The sequence below is a fragment of the Pseudorca crassidens genome, chromosome 19, assembly GCF_039906515.1.
Source record: "Pseudorca crassidens isolate mPseCra1 chromosome 19, mPseCra1.hap1, whole genome shotgun sequence".
NCBI classification, from domain to species: Eukaryota; Metazoa; Chordata; class Mammalia; order Artiodactyla; family Delphinidae; genus Pseudorca; species Pseudorca crassidens.
The window spans coordinates 4,765,236-4,787,511 of NC_090314.1; the positions used below are offsets into that span (position 1 = coordinate 4,765,236).

The following is a 22,276-nucleotide window of genomic DNA, read 5'->3' on the forward strand; positions in this document are numbered from 1 at the left end:
CAGCTTCAGAAAAAAAACCCAAACAGCTCAGAGACTCTATTATTACTGGAGACCCCATTACCCTCTCTGACAGAAGCTACCTGATGACAGTGGAGGCATTCCTGACCGATACCTCCAGAGGTTGTCCAGCACTTTCTCTACACCTAGGCTACCACTGATCTCTTCCTAGTATTCAACTTCTACCCAATAAAAGACACTACTGGACTGTAAGTTTCTTAACAACAGGCTCTGTATCTTCTAACTGCCCCGTGAGTCTGAGTGCACGGAGGCACTCAATAATTATTTACAGAATGAGCTGTGCAGACTTCCTTCGGTCTTTACACTTTCCCAACTGTGTACCTCAGACTTCTCTGGCTAAATAGGAAATAAAATCAATTTTTTGGATAAACTAATAAAGACAAATAGGTTAACAGGCCCTTTCTTCGTTTAAATTATTTCAACAATTGTTGCACTTTTTGTTTACTCTGTTAATTTATATCTGACCCCAAAGTAGATTATTCATCAACATAAAAGTGGTGCAGGGCTTCCCTGGTGATGCAGTGGTTAAGAATCCGCCAATGTGGGAGACACGGGTTCGAGCCCTGGCCCGGGAAGATCCCACATGCCACGGAGCAACTAAGCCCATGAGCCACAACTACTGAACCTGCGCTCTAGAGCCCATGAGCCACAACTACTGAAGCCCACGTGCCATAACTACTGAAGCCTGCGCGCCTAGAGCCCGTGCTCCACAACAGGAGAAGCCACCACAATGAGAAGTCCGCGCACCACAACGAAGAGTAGCCCCCGCTAGCTGCAACTAGAGAAAGCCCACGTGGCAACGAAGACCCAACACAGCCAAAAATAAACAAACAAACGAAATCTAAAGTTAGTAACTATTAAAAAAAAATGTGGTGTAAATCATTACCTAAACAATTCGTGTACTAAAAAATAAGATAAACAGAATAGAAATGCAGTTCAATTCAATAGGAAGACTGCCAATAGCTCTTAATTTTAAACACACTTATCAAAATGGAACATTTTCTTCTAACAAAAGTTAGTATCTTTTACTCAAGATAATACTGTCAATCCAATCACACTGAAAATTTTCTACATATTATCGAATGGACCCACAGTGGTTTCCTAAATCTTCCTGTGTAAACCAACTGTTTGGAAGCTGAGCTCAGTCACAAAGAGTATGTCTGTGTTTAACTCTTGGAATTAACCAAGCACTCTTTTGCTGATTAAACAAAGGATTTCAATTTCAACCTATTAATATTTTCCACATATATTTCATAATAACTTTCAGCAATTTAGAGGAAATTTAGTAAAATAAAGGGTATCAAGATAAGCCTCAAGTCCAACCTGGATTGGGTATTTTGCCTTTAAATCAAAAGGTGAAGAGTATCTTTTCATGCAGATGCGCCTTCTGTAATGGTAAAGCAAGTTCAGTAACTTCTGATTCAGAGAGAGACTGCACTGAGACCTGATTACACGAAGCCCTTGCACTCGCTCGTGACTATAAACCCAAGGTCAAGAGATGGCAGTTATCTGGCAAAATAGACAGTTTAAACCTTCAACGATCCTTTACTTACTGTCAGTAACTAATGTGAGTAAAGGCTTGATACAACGTATAAAAACACCACAAACCTTTCGATTTCTTTACATCAGGTTCAGGCTCAGATTCTCGGATGAACTGCCCCAAGTCACTAACTCTTCCAAATGTCATCTTCCTAAATAAGTATGAAAAGAACATACTTTCTAAAAATCAATTTAAAATTAAAAAAAAATAATTTTTAAGCATCTTTTCTAGATCTAGAAAGCTAGAAATACAATTTATATCTACCCCATGTTACTCTAAGTGGGGCTAATTTCAAAAAGAACTGTCCCCACAGAAAGCAATCTTTAATTCAATGCAATTCCATTCAAAATCCTCAAAAAGTTTATGAAACATATGAGTTAACAGATAATTCACAGCTCTAAAATTCATACAGAAAAGGCATGCGCATAGCCAAGATAATTCTGTAAAAGAAACAAAAAGGTAAGACTTGCCCTAACAAGATAAAAATATAATTATATACATTATAAAGCTATAGTAATAGAAAGCAAAGTTAAAAGGCAAAAAATACAGTGAGAGGTCTTATTTTTAATAGATGCAGTAACTGATAATTAATAACCATAAACATACAGAACTCCAACAAACCACTAAGAAATTACCCAACAGAAAAATGTGAAAAAGAGATGATAGTCAATTCACAGAAGAAAAACCTGAACAACCAACAAACATGACAAGAGAAGCTCAATCTCATAAGCAACAAACCCAGATTGGTAAAACATTTAAAGTCTGATATTATTTATTGTTGACAAGGATGTGGGGAAAATTAGTAACTTTATTAATGATTGGTAAGAATGTAAAATGTACAGATCCTTTTACAGGTAAACTGTAAACTGGTTAAGGGCTATGAAAATTTTAAATCTGCTTCTTGGTACAAGGAAATATAAAAGGAAGTCTTTGCTATACTGTGTATCACAGTAAAATTGCAAGCCATTTAAATAACCCATTAATACCAAAATAGCCAAATAGTAACATACCACATTATGGAAGATTTTGCCACAGTTATGAGCTATAATTAATATTATTTATGGAATACTACAACATAGTTAAAAATGAGGTAAATATGTACAGACTAACACAGAAAAATCTCCAAACTCACTATGAGTGAAAGCACAAGATACAGCATAGAGTATAACACCAGTTACATAAAAATAAGCAAACAAAAATATACACAATAACATAACAGTGACTATCCTGAGAAGGAAGGGGGGGGAATAAGCATTGGTGTGTAATCAAAGGGCACATTAGCCTTATCTGTAAATTTAATTTTTGTAAGAAGAGATTAATATATTTGTAATTAAAAGTTAAAAGAAGAAAAAAGAATCCTATGATGCCTATATATTACTTCATTTCTGGCAAAGTGAATCTTATTTTAGAGACAGCCTTCCTAATAAGTCATCAATGAATATATGGGTGCCAATATAGCAACTGATACAAATTTGTTTGCCTTTAGAAAAATTTCAGGAAGATGCTAAAACCATAAAACTAAAACAAACACTGAAAACTATCTCTAAAGATGGAGAAAAATAATTATTTCTCTATTTATGACCCATTTTATAATTTAAAAAATATGTATATTATACACTATATTTTACAAATTTAAATTTTATAAATTAAAATATATTTATTTTACACACAAAAAAAAACTATAGAAGTAAAACATCTTGCAATTGATAGACTTTCTTAAGTCAGGTTTGAAATAAATGAACCAACCATTCCTTAAGAATAAATATCATCTTTGGGAATTAACTCATTTAGGCTTACTGTCCGCCATTTCCTAAAATAAGAAATAAAGATTACTACAACACTGATACAGCTGAAGACAATGTGGTCAAAATAACCTTCTATTTACTTCAAAGAATTTTTCAGACTTCTTGGTCTCCCAAATATCAATTTACTTTCTGGTAAAAGCAATTAAACATGTTGAAATCCCTTTTTTATGGTACTGCCAGGACTGGGGTGAGGTAATCATGCCTTTACATCGGTTTCTGTGTTTTCAAGCCATCTTTAGGGAAGAGGAAGTGATTTTATGATTTGATCTGTGGTAAGGATCAAGAAGTGCTGTAACACAGGAATCACTGTCTTTCTGTTACAGGAAAAAATAAAGAACCAAGTTAATTCTTAAATACAAAGGAATCATTTTATTCCATTTTTCCAAGTATAGTTGGTTCTCCGTATCTGCAGGTTCCACATCCACAGACTCAACCAACTGCCGACTGAAAACTTTAGGGAAAAAAAAGCCAGAAAGTTCCAAAAAGCAAAACTTGAATTTGCTGTGCATTCCAACCATTTACATAGCATTTACATTGTATTTACAACTATCTACATAGCACTGACATTTTATTAGGTATTATAAGTAATCCAGAGATGATTTATACAGGCTTAAAATACTAGGCCACTTCCTATAAGGAACTTGAGTATCCTCAGATTTTGGTATCCGAGGGGGTCCTGGAATCAATCCCCTGCAGTTACTGAGGGACAAGAGTAATAGTTATACAGTCCATGATGAATGATATCGGCAACTTCGTAGTTTAGTTTTGGTTTTAAGAGAGAGACTTTGAAATAGCTAACATATGAATCCAATGAAATGTGGAAGAGATAGCCTAAAACACACTATGTAAACATGACACTCATCAGAGTCGTATATGGTGGTAGAATGATGATGTCAATGATATTTACCGAGTGTTCACTGACATCCGGCAATGTTTTAAGTGCTTTTCACGTATTATATCATTTAATCCCCTCACCAGCCCAAGGAAGCAGGAATATTATCCTCATTTTACAGATGAAAAACCTGAGACACAGAGAGGTTAGGTAGCTTGCCATAAGCGGCTGAGCCAAGACTGAAACCCAGGAAGTCACTCCTGAGCCTTCACCCTTAACCATGCTCTAGTGCACTGCAGGTATATTCAAGAGAGTAGAAAACAATTTTTAAATTAAAAAATAAAAAAGATGCTCACCCTGCATACGTCCGTTGATACAAAGATTCTGGATCCAGACTTGCAGCATCCACAATTATCGCTTCATCAAAATTTTTCAGAATTTTAACACTGGTTTTTTTCACACTAGACTACAAGAGAAATTGTGAAATTAGTAGTATGTTATTCAGGAGTCAAATCAGTCCTGGGTTTGGAATAACAGATTCGTACAAAATCTTCAGTGTTTGAAACACATGCACTTTTCACTCAACCCTGTCACTAATGAGATGTTTAACAGCAATGATTCTGAAATGTCATCTTGAACATAACTACAGGAGGGAAGCACAATACTAAAGCGTACGACACATGCGTCTATGTGGCAAATGTATTTTCCTTAATGACTGAAGTTCCAACAAACGTGCTTATGTTCCCAAACGTGCAAAACTCCCATTCTTCCAAGCATATGTATCTTGCCTAATAAATGTAAAGCCCAACTTTTACAGGATAAACATGAATGCTTTTGATTCTCAGTGTGGCCGTGTGACAAAAGAGAAGATAAAGGAAACTTTCTAAAATGACCAGCATTCTATCTCCTACTCCTCATGCCCACAAAAAAAAAAAAGCAAGTCATAATTGGTACTTCTGTGAAATACGGAGGCATGGGTTGACCCAGAAATTCCACTTCTAAAAATTCAATTATAGACAGACTCACACTTATGCAAAATGACTTATACACAGGAATACTTATTGCAGCATTATTTCAAGTAACAAAAGACAGGAATACATTTAACATCCATGACTAAAGCACAGGTTAAATTAAAAAAATAATTGAACAGACACTTATAGAACACCCTATGGTAGGGGTAAAAAGGGCTCTCTTTACATGCTGAGAAGGGCACATAATTAAAAAGAAAGAGGCACCAGAATAAAAGAACAGAGAAATACTTCCATGAGGCCGCTGAGGTAAGATACCAAAATGAGATATCACTAGTAAAGAAAACTACAGACCACTATCTCTTAGGAGTACAGATGCAAAATCCTCAACAAAACACTAGCAACATATAAAAATAATTATATACCACAACTAAGTGGAATTTATCCCAAGAATGCAAGGTTGGTTTAACATCTGATAATTAATTAATGTAATATACCATAATGACAGAGTAAATCCCCAAAACCCACATAATCCCCTCAATTGATACAGAAAGAGCATTTGATAAAATCCAACAGCCTTTCATGATAAAAAACATTCAACAAATTAGGAATAGTAGGGAACTTCCTCAGCTTGATAAAGAGCATTTATAAAAATCCCACACATCACAATAAATGATGAAAAACTGAAAGCTTTCTCCGAGAAATCAGGAAAAAGACAAAGATGCTCACTTTCACCACTTCTATACTGCAAGTTCTAGCCAGAGCAGTTTAGCCAAGAAAAGGAAATAAAAGGCATCTAAAGTTGATAAGAAAGAAAACTATTATTATTCGCAGATGACATGACCTTACATATAGAAAATCCTAAAGAATCCACAAGAAAACTATTAGAGCTAACAAATGAATTTAGTAAAGTTGAAGGTACAAGATAAACACACGAAAAGCAGTTACATTTCTATACACTTAGTGAACAATCAGAAAATGAAATTAAGAAAACAATTTCTATTTATAATAGCATTGAAAATAATAAAATACTCGGGGATAAACTGACTCCAGGAGGTGTAAGAATTGTACATTTCAAACTACAAAACACTGCTGAAAAAAATTAAAGATGGCCTAAATAAATGGAATGATATTCCATGTTCATGGACTGTAAGACTTAATATTGTTAAGATGGCAATACTCCCTAAAGGAATCTACAGATTCAGTGTAATCCTGACCAAACTGTTAAAGCTGATCCTAAAATTCACACGGAACTACAAGGGACCCAAATAGCCAAAACAATCTTGCAAATGAAAAAAAAAAAACAAAGTCAGAGGACACACAGCTCCCGATTTCAAAACAGAGCCTGCAAACCACAGTAATCAAAACAATGTACCAGGGCTTCCCTGGTGGCGCAGTGGTTGAGAGTCCGCCTGCCAATACAGGGGACACGGGTTCGTGCCCCGGTCCGGAGAGATCCCACATGCCGTGGAGCGGCTGGGCCCGTGAGCCATGGCCACTGAGTCTGCGCGTCAGGAGCCTGTGCTCCGCAGCGGGAGAGGCCACAACAGCGAGGGGCCCGTGTACCGCAAAAAAAAAACACACAAAAAAACCCCCCAAAAAACCAATGTAGCACTGGTCTAAGTACAGACACACAGATGATGGAGTCGAGCTGAGAGTCCAGAAGTAAACCCATCTATCTAAGGTCAAATGATTTTCAACAAGGGTGCCAAGATCATTCAACGGTGAAAGAGTAGTTTCTTCAATAAATAGTGCTGAGACAACCAGATATCCACATGCAAAAGAATAAAGTTGAATCCCACTTCATATAATACATAAAACTAACTCAAAATGGACCAAAGGCCCAAAACTCTTAGAAGAAAACAGGTGGGGGGCTTCCCTGGTGGTGTAGTGGTTGAGAGTCCGCCTGCCGGTGCAGGGGATGTGGGTTCGTGCCCCGGTCCGGGAAGATCCCACATGCCGCAGAGTGGCTAGGCCTGTGAGCCATAGCCACTGAGCCTGCGAGTCCAGAGCCTGTGCTCCGCAATGGGAGAGGCCACAACAGTGAGAGGCCCGCGTATGGCAAAAAAAACCCAAAACAAACAAACAAACAAAAACAAGTGGGTATGGGGAGTAACTACTTAATGGACACGAGGCTTCCATTTGGGATGATGAAACATTGTGGTGATGACTACACAATACTGTGAATATACTAATGTCACAGAATTGTGTACTTTATAATGCTTAAATTTATGTTAAATGAATTTTACCTCAATTAAAAAAAATTGTATTTCTAAACACGATGAACAAGTTGAATGAGATTGGGAAAACAATTACATCTAATAATAGCATCAAAAAGAATAAAACATTTAGAAATAAATTTAAGAAAAGAAATACTGAATTATACTTGAAAACTACAAAGTATTGTTAAGATGGCAATCCTCACCAAATTGATCTGTGGAGTCAAAGTACTCCCTCCCTATCGGAATCCTGACTAGCTTTGTCGTAGAAATTGACAAGCTGACCCTAAAATTCACATGGAATTGCAAGGGACCTCACACAGTCAAAACAATCTTGAAAAAGAACTAAGTTGGAGGACTCTCACTTCCTGATTTCAAAACTTATTACAAAGCAACAGTTACCAAGACTGAGTTAAACAGATATCATTCGACCCAGCAATCCTACTCCTAGGTATATACCCAAGAGGAATGAAAACCCATATCCACACAAAAATTATACAGTAGCATTGTTCATAACGGCCAAAAGGTGGAAACAACCCAAATGTCGATGAGCTGATGGATGAACAAAGTGTGGTGTGTCTACACAGTGGAATATCATTTGGCCATAAGAATGAACAAAATTCTAATACATGCTAGAAACACAGATGAACCTTGAAAACATGCTAAGTGAAAGAAGCTAGTCATAAGGATCACATATCGTATGGTTCCACTTATATGAAATGTCTGGAATAGGCTATAGAGACATAAAGTTAAAGTAGATTAGCAGTAGCCTAGGGCTGGAGGACAGAGGATTAGGAAGGTGATAGTTAAAGGATACAGGGTTTCTTTCTTGGGTGAAAAAATGTTCTAAAATTGATTGTGGTGAGAGTTTAGCAACTCTATAAACATACTAAAAAACCACTGAATTATACAGTGTAAATGGATAAATTGTATGGTATGTGAATTATATCTCAATAAGGCTCTACAAAAAAAAAAAAAGAGAGAGAGAGAAAAGAAAAGAGGAGGATAGTGACCGGAGCGGGGGCGCGAGTTTCTGACCTGCTGGTAACGAGGCCTGTGCCTTGATCTGGATGCTGGTTACATGGGTTAGGTCTGCTTACCGAAATTCTTTGAGCTGTATGCAGTTATGAAATGTAGAGTTCTCTGTATATGTTATTATACTTCAACCAAAAATATAAAAATACATTTTATGGTTAGCAGCTAGACCTTTTAAGTACCCAAATAAAAACAAAGCATTCCAGCTTATATCAAAAAACGAAATGGCAACCACACTCAGCAGGTCACCTCCTATGCAACCTCAATAAGAGGAAAAGGTACTGAGGACAGACAGCCTTGTTGACGGCAAGAAAACTGCACTGTCTTAAAACTTAAGAAAATTTATCCAAGGCCCAGGGTCAAAAATTATTTGCCAATAGTGATGAGAAAATAATTATGCTACATTATTAAACTGACGGTGGAAAAAACTAGACAGAGAATATATTCATGGCTCTGCCACTTACTGTGTGACTTCAATAAAATCAATTGACTTTTTACTACCTCCTTACTCTGTTCTTGGGCATAACCCACTTTGTGTGATTTTGCAGATAGTCAGAGAAGGCCTGATATATGAAAGCACTCCAAAAAAACAAAAAAGGTTAAGGAAATGTACAATGGCATTATAGTTCAAAATGAAACCAAAAGCTCTTCAGTGAAATATTAATAAACCTAGGAGTTCACTCAATTATTCTCTAAAAGAGCATTCCAAATTTAGTTACTAAAATTTCCCAAATAATTATACAAACAACTTTTCAGAGGCTATAAATATGTCATGTGATTTGATTATTTAAAGCAAGAGCTGGGTTTCCCTTGTGGAGCAGTGGTTAAGAATCTGCCTGCCAATGCAGGGGACACGGGTTCAAGCCCTGATCTGGGAAGATCCCACATGCCAGAGAGCAACTAGGTTCGTGCGCCACAACTACTGAGCCTGCGCTCTAGAGCCCAAGAGCCACAACTACTGAAGCCCGGGAACCTAGAGCCCCTGCTCTGCAACAAGAGAAGTCACCACAACGAGTAGCCCCCGCTCACTGCAACTAGAGAAAGCCCGCGCACAGCAACAAAGACCCAACACAGCCATACATACATAATAAGTAAATAAATATTTAAAAAAATAAAGCAAGAGCCGCAGTGTCAAGCAGAATAATGGTCTGACATCTTTACAATATGACACACTGTTAATCATCACAAAGACTTTGGTTAGCATATATAGTAAGTAAGCTAATTTTATCACTCCTTTGTTTCTTCTACCACCTAAAAGCTACAAACGGGATCTGATGCTAAGATCTGAGCGAAACAATCCTGGCGCAGAGTCACAGGGGTCACTACCTGCACAGCAGAGCTGTCGGCCGACCCGGGGTGGGAGTCCTCAGTGGGGCCGGCAGAGCCCAGAGCCGTCAGCAAGACACCTCCTCCCAGGAACTCGTCTCCACGAACCGAATGGATGAGATCATTCAAATATTTATAATAAAGGTTGCTGGACAAAAAGCCAGGCAAAAATACCTGAAGAGAGGATACAATTTATTTTAAAGTTGAAATCAAATACACTAAAACTTTATTTTACAACAAAATTTTACTTTCAATGCTACCAGTTAGCACACATGATTTTACTCCTCTTACACTCCAAGTATTATCCCTTTGTACACAGTTTACATTGTAACTAAAACTACAATGTGTACAATTTATAGATTTTTTCCCTCAGAAAACTTGCCATGAAACTACTGAATGGACTTGATTATCTAGACTTCTTAGATACCAGGGAGGGATCTAATTTGAAGCTACATTTTTCTTGTTTGTTATAAATATTGAAGTCTTTGTGTATATACTGATTTTCACTTTTGATCTGATTTCCTTAAGATAAATTACCAGGAGTGTGATTACTAAGTTAAATGATATGAACATTTTAGCTTTGATAAATGTGGAGGATGCATCACTAGCATCATCAAGGCATCTGTTTTGACATGGGCTTCCCAACACTGGGTTCTGTCTTTTCAAATAGTTGTTAAATAAATGTCTAATGGTACATGGATACTTTTATTTCCATTTAAAAACTATTAATGATGTTAAGTTCCCATCTTTATTATTGGCATTTCCTATTACCAACTTTTCCTTCACAGCATTTAGCACAACTGTAAATATTTACGTCTGTGTTTAATATGTGCTCTCCTTATAGACAGAGCTCCAGGAGGGCAGAAGCCATGTTTCTTTTTTAGTTTACCCCATAACAACAATACCTAGCAGAGAAATACTCAAAGTATTAGGGAACGAAGCATACGTATCTTTTTACCATGTACCTACTTGATAGTACTCTTAAAAATTAAAATTAGTATAAGTTCCCTAGATACACAGTTAGTAAGAAATATTTTTACATTTTGTTTTTCTCTGTATTTTAACTTTATTACCCAGAAAGTTTACATTCTTTATATGATACATATCTTGAACTTTTCCTTTAAGATCAGAAAATTTTAATTTTAATCATGAAAAAATTATCGACCTTGGACAACAGCCGATAGTCTATCCAGTTTACTACCAGCCTTTCAACGATTTTATTTTATTTTTTTGCGGTACACGGGCCTCTCACTGTTGTGGCCTCTCCCGTTGCGGGGCATGGGCTCCGGATGCGCAGGCTCAGCGGCCATGGCTCATGCCGCTCTGCGGCATGTGGGATCTTCCCAGACCGGGGCACAAACCCGTGTCCCCTGCATTGGCAGGCAGACTCTCAACCACTGTGCCACCAGGGAAGTCCCGATTTGATTTTTATATGTAACTCCTCCATATTCCTGAAATTCAGTTTTTATGTGTGGTATCATGTGGCAGTGCTTACTTAATCCCTTTCCACCTAGATGCACATGACACATATGAGCAAAATAACCTCATGGGCTTATCCTGGGCTCCTGCAATTCCTAGTAAAATCTGCTTTAGTTCATCAGAAGAATAAATGATTCACAAATTCCAACACTTTATTAAGCAGCTATTAGTGATACTCTGTAAGTGATCATGATACAGAAAACTAGTGCTCCAACCCTGTTGGAGAGTTTTGGTGAAATATTTGGATCATCCCTAAGCTAACTTTGCTCAATACTAATTATCTAAAAGATGTTATAATCACAGTAATAATAGCAGTTAACATTTTTTAATGCTTACTGCTTACATTACTAATAAGCACTCTCCACGTCGTACCTCATTTTTATCCTCAAAATAACTCTAAGTATCTGTATTAGCCCCATTTCACAGAGGAGGAACATGGCATTAAAGGACTTCAGTAGCTGCCTGAAGTCACTCAGCCTGTGAAGGTTAAGATTAATACATACCAAGTCAGACTCAAAGCCCCCGCTCTCATCACTGCTGCACTGCTTCAACTCTCCACTGTTCTGTTTGCTTTTTCCCATGTTCTATTTTCTGGGTTCCACCAGTTAAAAACTTCTTGTAGTTTAATGCTTTTCAAGTTTTGGTTACCTTCTCCATGGTTGTCCAGGCCTGACGTAACGGAGTGGTGAAACAGTTAGGGAGTGGCCCACCTTCCCTGCAGATGTTGGATTCAATTTCCAGTCGTACAACATCATCGAATCCAAGAGGATGTGTGGCCTGGAGGGAGAAGTACCTATGGCAGAAAGACAGCCAAAGTAAACCCCAACTTCACAGCAATCATAAGCAATTTCTGGCACCTACACCAGAGAACCTTCTATGAGGCTCCTGCAGACCTAGGACTATAGAGCTGGGTTGATGACAGCCCTGCTGCAACCTGTATTCCCACCGCCAAAGAGATACCTGAGCCAACGTGCCCCCCTCCCTATCTGCCTGCCATCATCTTCGGTTCTTGTTTACGATTTTCCAGGTCAGGTTACAACTGAGGCAAAGAAACCAATTGTACACGTTTAATGGGCACCTAGTCTCTGTTCAGTGCTTGGGAGAAAGAAACAAATTTAAAACAGGGTAAGACATAGGCATGTCCCCTGGAAAGAGAACAGAAAAGATCCCTGTACAGGGTACAAAGCAGAACATACCAGCATAACTATGTGGCATACAAAACATACATGTAGGAATTCAAAACAAAATAGCATTGAGGGTGAATTTGATGTATTTAAGTAGAATAACAGGATTTGCTAATGAAAGGAAAAGGAGTAATCAATGATAACTCAAAGATTTCTAACTTCATAGGATATAATGCAACTGGTGTTTTGGTAAACTGGTTATAAACTGAATACAAAAAAAGCATTAAAAGCAGAAAAACATATATGTTGTCTTTTGAGCATTCTGCGGCTTCTAACTCCTGTCCATGATACAAATACAGACAGGCTGATGAGGCATGATATTAAAAAGTAAAGATAGAAAAACAAATAAGCAGGAGCTGTTAAAATGACAGTGCCGGGAGGATGTCACACAGTAATCTTCATTTAAAAATGGCTCCCAATTTGAAAATGGGATCCAGTGGGAAAACAGGGTCTCAGCTCTGCCTGGCACTGAGCTCCAGCCAGGACCTTACCACTGCCACTCTTCTATTCCAGTAGGAGAAAACTCTTCTTTTATCTTGTTATCAGTACTTTCTTAACAAAAAGTGAGTCTCCCATCATGCAACAACTAAGTTGGCAAATTTTCCTCCACAATTTGAATTTTGGGACTGCCCAGACCTTTTTTTTGGGGCCGTGCTGCGCGGCTTGTGGGATCTTAGTTCCCCAACCGGGGATTGAACCCAGGCCCCGGCAGTGGAAGTGCGCAGTCCTAACCACTGGACCGCCAGGGAGTTCCCTCAAATTTCTAAAGGTAAATGCTTGCTACATTAACATCCATATAACAATGTTTCTTATATAATATTTTCCCACAAATATATTGCACAAAAATAAACACTGGACAAACATTAGAATTGCATTCAAGTTCTGCCACTAATTTGCCCTGTGACTTGGAGAAAGTCACTACCCCTGCAAGCCTTAGTTTCCTCATCTGCAAAATGCGAAAATCAAACCAGCTCCCTAATCTGGCTATTCATCAGAATCAGATTCCTGGGTCACACCTCAAACCTGCTGAATCAGAATCTCTTAGAGAAGAGGACTGGAAACCTATTTTTGACAAGCTCCCAGGTGACTCTCATGCCGACAGGAGCACGGACCAGCCCGGTGATGTTCGGGAACCACTGACCTAGATGCTCTCAGCTCTCTCCCAACCCTAATATCCCATAGATTTTTCTCTGCCTCTCAAGTTATCTTCTTAGCAAGTGCTCACAGATACAAATAACACATTTCTTTATAGAACAAGAAAAGTTAGATGAAAGGGGGGACAGACACAGTTTTCAATTCTGTTCACTAAGATTGTGCTGTCCTCTCATTTTCAGTGAAAACTAATGAATAACTACTCTTCACCAAGTAGTTAATCTGGCTGAGCAGACTTGCACCAGAAAACATGGTATACCCCACACAGACATTTAAGACCCTTTGCAATAGATTCCAGCTAGTTTCATCTTCTTCTGTTCCCTTGACCAAGTGTCAATTACGCAAAGTTTCTATGGCGCTGCTCGTACCGATGACTCTGCCAAGAGTGTCCTTCCCCGCTAGCAGAATTCAATCCATTCTTCAGTCGCCAATCAAATCTCCCTTCTGTGAAGCCCTCGGTGACCTCCACCAACATCGTCTTGCTTGCCACACACAAGCCTCCCCCTGCCCCGCCGGCAACTTATTCTAAGAACCCCCTACTCTGAACACACGAATGAAAAGCAGCTCTTATGCGGCTCCCTGTGAGCTCCCTGGCGGCAGAGACCAAGGTGACTTCTGAAATATGCTTCAAGTACTCAATATTCGCAGAAAGCTGGATGTGTCTATCACCAAGACTCACTTGTCATATAAAATCATGGCGTCGTTCTGTGCCTCCTGCCCATCATACTGGCCCTTTTTGGCAGCAAGCTGAGACTGGAAGTTGTCTGCTGCCAACCAGAACTGTAGGATATTCACTGCGTCCTCTTTCTCCATGTACTGGGAAGGAAAAACACAAAAGAGGAAAATCAGGCTATACATAGATTTCTCTCACTATCTCTCGTCTATATCTAAGCCCCAACTATTAAAATACACGACATAAAGGAAAAAAAAACCCACAAAAGAAACCCCCCCACCCCAAAACAGGTCCACTTGTTCAGTTAATGCCAGTCTGCACCTTACAGTCATCTGAGATTGAATAATTTTTAAATATTCTTTTAGGGGGAGAAAAACAAAAAAAAACCTAACAACAACAACAAAAAGCAACCACTACACAGCTGAATGCAAACTTTAGTGAACTGGAGTAAAAATTAAAGATGGATTAGTGGTTCCTCGCTGGCAAACATACAAAAGGTAAACCAACCAGACCAAATCTTTTATACCTGATCATTTCCACCACTCCACGCGGCCATACTAACCTGAACAAATGCTGACTTTAACTTAAGGCAAAGAGAGGGAGTGAAAACACAAATCAGCTGAATAACTGTATCCTTGTCAAGAGGCAGGATGCAAGTGTGAGTCTAAGTTACTGCTTTGTGAGACCGGGAATCCTCTTATCTCGACTTAATAGTCATTTGCTTCGCAACAAAAGAATTTCATTTGCTGAAGCCTAACAAATCCCATCACTCTACACTGTATGCCTCAAAGAGATGAATATATACTCATTGCTTGTTGCAAATGCTTCAGTCTGATCAAGGGCAATCCTATCAAGTGGCTAAAGTAAAATGAAGACAGTGGGAAAATATTTACTTTTCCTTCTCTCTTCTAAAGTCTACTCTGCAAACACTTATGCACTGGAATCAAGTATCAAATTTCGTGGTTTTAAAACAGCTCTAAATAACTAAAAATCTGCATTCTCTTATAAGCAGTTTAATTAGGTTTTTCAAAATTAGAGTTACTTTACTTTGAATTTTCATGTTCTCTTTAGTCTGACTAATGCCATTCAAGTACTCTTGCCATTAGATACAACTTAAAACAGTAATCACAGTACTTAAATCCACCTGATCAGTTTGGAAATGATTTGTGTCTTCTATGTTATTCCCTATAGACAGGGCCCAGCACGTACAGCTCAGAGGCTGGAATGCTCTAACAGAGTGTGAAAGGAAATGCAGACTTTACCTCAGAGAAATAAAAGAGGGCTGACTCACAGAAGAGAATGTCAGCCAGGTAAACAGTTCCACTGGTCAGCACTTCAATCTGGTATTTACAGAAATGGTGACTTCGCAGAAACTCACTAAAGTGCCTGCACGTGGACGAAAAGGTAAAGTTTGAGGGACCGACCAAGGAAAGGGCTCATCTGGGAAGAACACACTCTTTCCCCACTGTGCTACTGCATCTTAACGGCCCAGGTCAACGTGACCTCCCTTCCCATGGCGCCTTCCTGATTCCTCTCCCTGTAAGTAATCTCTCCCACCCCTTAATGACGTGCAGCTCTCCTCTGATAGCTAACTCACGCTACCTCGTATTACAGTAAGCAAAGAACATGCCCTATTTCTCTTATTAGGCTGTAATTTCCTTCAAAGCAGGCACTACATCCAAACTGTGCATAGCACGCTTTTCATAAATGTTACATGAAAGAATGAATATGGAGATTTTTTTGAGGGCATGCAGCAATAATTAATCTAAGAAAACTTTGGAGGCAGTTTCAACAAATCTATGTGGATTTAGTAATATGGCATCCATTAAGCTTAAAGCATGCACTAACAAATCAGGATATCCACCTGAAGACATGCATTGTTTAAATAGATAAACCAATTACTATATCACACTACAGTCACAATCACCCCTAAGGACTTTGGAATTAAAAATAAATTCTTTTAACTTAGGAAATACTAACATTAAAAATAAAAATCTGTTTTATTTTTAATAGAACTCACATAATTTATATTTAAAAGAAACCATTACCCAAGATAGTCTTAGGAATGTCTATAAGATCCTGTAAACATTCAAAATATTTAAATCCTCAAAGATAGTTTGGTTTTACTTATTCCTGAGGCTGAACCCGAACTACCCAGAATGCACAACGTGGAAATATGAAATCGACATACTCGTGCTCCATTGCACTGAAGACTATGGACTGTGCTGAGACAAAACAGTTGGGATCCACCTGCCCATCTTCTCCACAAATCTTTGCTGTAAAAGAAATGGTAAATAATTTTTCTCTAAATCCAAACTATACACATTTGTAAATCAAAGTAGGAAGTACCTGTAAAGGCATAAAGATGAGCAGGTTTTAAATGGAATTAAGAGAAAATACAGGTGTACAGCTGATTTTGAGGTAGGGAAGGTCTTTCTAAGCATAAATGCAAAAGCACAAATCAAGAGTCAACAATATAAAATTAACTTCTATACCTTAAAACACCCCCAAAACAAAATAAAAGGGTAAACTGGGGGAAAAAATTTGCAGCATATATGACAGTTTATGAATGACAGATTATTTTCATTCATGTATCAAGAGCTCTTACAAACTAACAAGAAAGTCTAGAAAGAAAAATGGACACGAAGAAAAATTCACTAAAGAACAAATACAAAATGGCCAATATAAAAAGATATGCGTGCTCACTAGTAACCAAGTAAATACAATTATAGATTAGAAGGAGGAGGCACACCACCTTCTGTCTAGTAGCTTGGCACAAAATTGTTTTAACAATCCATAAGCTTAATTGTTTAACGATACATATGCTTGGGCAAGGGCATGGGAAAACTGACACGTGTGTTAGTGGGCATATAAACGGGTATATCTTTTTATGGGGGGCAATCTGGCAGTTTCTAGCATAAGCTTTAGAAATGAACATACCCTTGCAATCAGCAATTCTATCTCTAGGGTTGTAACCTAAGGAACTACAGATTTGTGAAAGAATTATCTGTTTATCAAAATGTTATTTGGTAGAAATTTTAAAACATAAAATGGGCTAAAATTAGGAACTGTCTAAATAAACTGCAACAAATCAATAAGCTGTTTACTAGCTAGCTCTTAAACATGGCTGGAAAAACCCCACCATGATGGCTGGTTTCACTTCAAGTTCAGGACCTTAGTGGGACCTTCATGAAACCCAAGGATCGTGCTACAGTTACCTGGTCCATTACAGCACACCTCCTCTCTCTGTAGACGTCTTAGCACCTCTTTCTCTACCCTCTTTGCTGATGACTTGGAAAACAAGCAATCAGAAAACAAATTCCATCCACTCCCACCACCTCTACCAACTTGCCCGCATCACTGACCCTGCAATCTCTCCTGCTACTACAGATGAACTGTCCTCGCTCCTATCTGGAAAACTCTAGGAGTACCGGGTCCCATCCTCTCTTACCTCCTCAAGGCACCTCTTCTACAGCAACTGCCCCCTCTCCCTACTGTATCAACTTCCTCCTACTGCCTCATTGTCACCAGCTATGAACTGTTTGTATGTTATACATATATATGTGTTTGTATACTGTCATACACCTTACATGCTGTGACACGTCACCTTAAAAACAAAACCCCAAACCACTGTCCCTTGACTAACACCCCCTGCCAGCTCACCTTTGAGTAAAATGCCTCTAACAGTTGCCATACTTGCTGTCTCCGCTCCTCCTATTTGCTTTTAAGACGCCTCCAGTTAAGTTTTGTCCCTAATGGTCCACTGTAATTAAGATGCCCACCACTGCCAAGTCCATCCCACTCCTGGTATTCACCTTAACCTATCAGCGCGAATTGCCATCTTTGATCACTCCCTTCCTCCCAGAATGAGTTTTTCACTTGGCTTCCAGAAAAAACTGCTCTCTTGATACACAGCTGATGCAGGAAGGCCTCCACTACTGGCTGTTTCTTCCAGATGTTAGACCTGCCACAGCACCTAGTCCTCAGACCTCGCGTCCTCACTCACCACACTCCTCCAAGGGATGTTACTCAGTTTCATGGCTCCAAACCCAACCATAGGCTGATCACTTCCAAACATACATCTCCAACCCGGACCTCTCTCACGAGCTCCTAACGTTAACATCCAACTGCCTACTTGGTGCTCAGCATTTGGATGTCTGAAACCCAAACTCCTAATGTTCCCCTTCAGCCATTACTCCTGCATCTTCTTCACCTTACAAATACTCCCCCAGGTATGCAGGTTTTAAAAAAATGAAGTCGGGGCTTCCCTGGTGCGGCAGTGGTTGAGAATCCGCCTGCCAATGCCGGGGACACAGGTTAGAGCCCTGGTCCGGGAAGATCCCAAATGCCACGAAGCAACTAAGCCCGTGTGCCACAACTACTGAGCCTGCGCTCTAGAGCCCATGCTCTACAACAAGAGAAGCCACCACAGTGAGAAGTCCACGCACCACAACCAAGAGTAGCCCCTGCTAGACGCAACTAGAGAGCTGGCGCGCAGCAACGAAGACCCAACGCAGCAATCAACCAATCAATCAATAAAAATAAAACTATAAAACTTCTAAAAAATATATTGTTAAAAAGAAAAATGAAGTCATGCTTGATTCCTTTTTTCCTCTCACACCACTCACTTCCAAACCATCAGCACCTTCTGTCAACTGTACCTCCACAATATTTTAAAAATTCCACCACTTCAAGGATTTGTGGAAGATGGAACAAGCAGTGGAAGCACAGTTTTGAGGTCAATCTAATTCCCCACATAAAAACAAACAAATTAAATAGCAACACCCAAAACCCAGAGATAACATCTACAACAAAACCAGGCAGGTGGGATACACAATAAAAGCTTAAGTGGAGGCTTCTTCAAACTATAACTTACTTGAAGTACAGCTATATTAAAATATTCCAGCTTGAAGAGGAGACAAATAATTAGGGCAGGATTCAAAAGAATGAGGCCCAAAGAGGAAAAGTGAGTGGTCTAAAGACACAGAGGTAATTAACATTTTAAAACGCATAGTAATACACACTGGAATGGAAACTTCTTGATCATTAAATGTTATCAACTTGATCCTTCAGATTTTTCCCCTCATGGGATTACATCGTTAATTTGATAAAGTTTAAGGAAAGGAAAATTAGAACTGCAGTGACACTTCATTTTAAAATGTCTGACTCAAAACTCTCTCCTTTTCTCACCTACCCCAAACAGTTTAGTTATCAATTGGTACAAACACCCAGTGGAATTACTAGCCAACCAATTCCTCAAATAGCCAAATGCTAATCTGTTCGTACACCTAACAGTTATTATTAGGCACAGTTGGTCTAGGAAAGTCTAAAAGATGGCAGCAACAAATTTTCAGATAGAAATAGAGGAACTACATAGAAAACCCAAAATCCCATGACAACACCTGCAACAAAACTGGGTGAAAACTCCAAAATACAAGCAGACGGGGACAGCCACCAACAGCCACAAGACCCATGTGTCACAGGCTCTGCCAGGGAGAAGAAAAAGGAAACAATGGGGGCAGCACCCGGCAGCCTGAGGCAGACAGCAGGTGTGCCCTGGAAGTACGCGGCCAGTTCAAGAGGCTCAGCTGAGACCGGGAGGGGCTCTGCTGTCCCCAATGACGAGGAGAGACCGAAAGAGCCCCAGGCTGGGTCGACTCTGCTAGGAGCAGAATAATAGGCTTTCATTCAGAAATCAAAAACACTTAATTTTTGTATTAAAAACTCAAAACTTAGTGCTAGGACTTGATGAGAGTATAATAAATATCTGTTCAATGAATAAATCAACCACTTGTATCTGTGATTACAGGTGTACCTGAAGTCTTTCTGATACAACACAGTCAAAGTTTTCAAACATTTTTATTATGACCTACAGAAAAATATATTTATGTGACTCAGTATATATATGTACATATGATGGAAACAATGTTCTGAAGTGGTGTGTATTTGCCCTTACTACTGTGAAGCACTTTGATTTTTCCAGTCTGGTCTTTTTTGGCAGGGGGTGAGGACCTATGAGGAGACTGGTCCTAATCCAGAGTTTGAAAAACACTGCCGAATAGCATACTAGTTACCATGTAGGGGTCTGGTTTCAAGTCCTAACTGCCATGTCCGAGCTGTCACCTTGGGCAAATTACTTACCTTCTCTGTGCTTCCTCACTTATAAAATAACAACTGTATTTATGCTGCACAGTTCTTTAGAAGATTGAATGAGTTTGTCAATGGGAAATGCTTAGAATATTGTCTGGAACACAGCAAGTACTCAGTAAACATGTGCTACTATTATTCAAGTCAAAAATCTCATAATTTGGGTCCAACAAGTAAGAGGGAAACTTTTGAAGTGAGCTACAATCAGATATAATAAAGTACCCTGAAAACAGACAAGGAAGGTATATGTTGAATTACATGTTCATGAAAAATTCTCTTAATAATAACCAAATTTTTTTTTTTTGATGCCATAGCTTCAAGCACCGCTTACCTACGATGTCATTTCTCATTGCTTCTGTAATTGGTATTGGTTTAGCAGCATCTGGAGATATATATTTGGTAAAAGTATTTACTGCATCTTGTTCTATACCTGCAAGGTAAGAAGGGGACAACTTCAAAAATCAAAAAGCAACTTGGACCAGTAACGGACCATATTCATGAACAGCAAGGTTTGTTTGCCGTGTGCCCAGGCACACACACACAAACATATCTTTTATTACAAATAAATATCTCTGTAAATATACTTAGGACAAAACAGCCTCCATGGTAACGTTGCTTCTGCACTGCTTGGTTCTTGGAGCAGAGGAGATACATGTGACCCCGTGGCCCTCCTCGCCTCAGCTCACAAGCTGATGAGTAACAGCAATCGCTGTACCCATCCTCTTTCCATCTCTCCTCTCCAAAGTCCTAACCTGAAGGACTTACATAGCGGGAGCTCAAAAATCATTTTTAAATTTACATTTTACATATTCTACCAAATTTCATATTCATGAATACATTCATTTGACCTTCAACAACCCTGGAACGTTAAAACAGTGAATCTCAAACTTCCTAGTCTTGGGACTTTGAAATCTTAAAAATTACTGAGGACCCTAAAGAGCTTTTGTTTATGTGAGTTTTATCTATAGATAGTAAGGTATTAAAAATTAAAATGAGAAAAAATTATTGTTTAAATTAACAATATTAAATCTGTTAGAAGTTAACATAAATACTATTTTTTACAGAAAATAACTGTTTCCCAAACTGAAAAAAATTAATGAGAAGAGGGCATCAATTTACATTTTTGCATCTCTATTCGTCTTGATAACAAACTGTTAGATTCTCAAATCTGCTTTGGCATTCAATCTGTTCTGCTTTTTTGTTTTGGTTGAAATATACTGTGCTCTCATGATATGAGAAGAAATGTATGTATGTGTGTGTGTGTGTGTGTGTGTGTGTATATATATATATATAGTGTGTGTGTATATATATAGTATGTATGTGTATATATATATATAGTATGTGTGTGTATATATATAGTATGTATGTGTGTGTATATATATAGTATGTGTGTGTACATATAGTATATGTGTGTATATACATAGTATGTATGTGTGTATATATAGTATGTATGTGTGTGCATATATATACAGTATGTGTGTATATATATAGTATGTACGTGTGTGTATATATATATACAGTATGTGTGTATATATAGTATGTATGTGCATATATATAGTATGTGTATATATAGTATGTATGTGTGTATATATAGTATGTATGTGTGTATGTGTGTATATGTATAGTATATGTGTGTATATATAGTATGTGTGTGTATATATAGTGTATGTGTGTATATAGTATGTATGTGTATATATATAGTATGTATGTGTGTGTACATGTGTGTATATGTATGTATAGTCTTTGTCCTGGTTCCTGGCACAGAGCTCCTAAAACCCTTGCAATTTCCTGAGTGGCAGGGGCCAGAGCAGCATCTTTTGTTATTTATAATAAGCCTCTGATTTCAACCAGGGGAAAAGTTTATGGTAATGAGGTGACTCTTGCAGAGTGGGGCTGGT

General features: G+C 38.5%; 2 protein-coding genes and 1 long non-coding RNA gene across 10 annotated transcripts in view; 1 reads left to right on the forward strand and 2 right to left on the reverse strand.

The window, feature by feature from the left end:
- LOC137212250 (multidrug and toxin extrusion protein 2-like) overlaps nucleotides 1–22,276 on the forward strand; it is a 352,581-nt gene that overhangs the window by 266,394 nt on the left and 63,911 nt on the right. The window lies entirely within an intron of this gene.
- Nucleotides 1–22,276, reverse strand: part of LOC137212254 (uncharacterized) — a 317,962-nt gene that overhangs the window by 14,548 nt on the left and 281,138 nt on the right. The gene's annotated exons all lie outside the window — the stretch shown is intronic.
- AKAP10 (A-kinase anchoring protein 10) overlaps nucleotides 1–22,276 on the reverse strand; it is a 54,374-nt gene that overhangs the window by 8,898 nt on the left and 23,200 nt on the right. For 7 of the 8 annotated variants that reach the window (XM_067715426.1, XM_067715423.1, XM_067715422.1 and 4 more), the window contains 8 exons: nucleotides 20,710–20,808; nucleotides 16,423–16,507; nucleotides 15,494–15,617; nucleotides 14,238–14,374; nucleotides 11,871–12,015; nucleotides 9,744–9,917; nucleotides 4,552–4,661; nucleotides 1,627–1,709 (listed from right to left, as the gene is read on the reverse strand). In XM_067715426.1, coding sequence (XP_067571527.1) covers nucleotides 1,627–1,709; nucleotides 4,552–4,661; nucleotides 9,744–9,917; nucleotides 11,871–12,015; nucleotides 14,238–14,374; nucleotides 15,494–15,617; nucleotides 16,423–16,507; nucleotides 20,710–20,808 — 957 coding nt within the window. Of the gene's footprint in view, nucleotides 1–1,626; nucleotides 1,710–1,746; nucleotides 3,678–4,551; nucleotides 4,662–9,743; nucleotides 9,918–11,870; nucleotides 12,016–14,237; nucleotides 14,375–15,493; nucleotides 15,618–16,422; nucleotides 16,508–20,709; nucleotides 20,809–22,276 lie in introns of those variants that run through there. The other variant, XM_067715425.1, reaches the window with a different exon arrangement.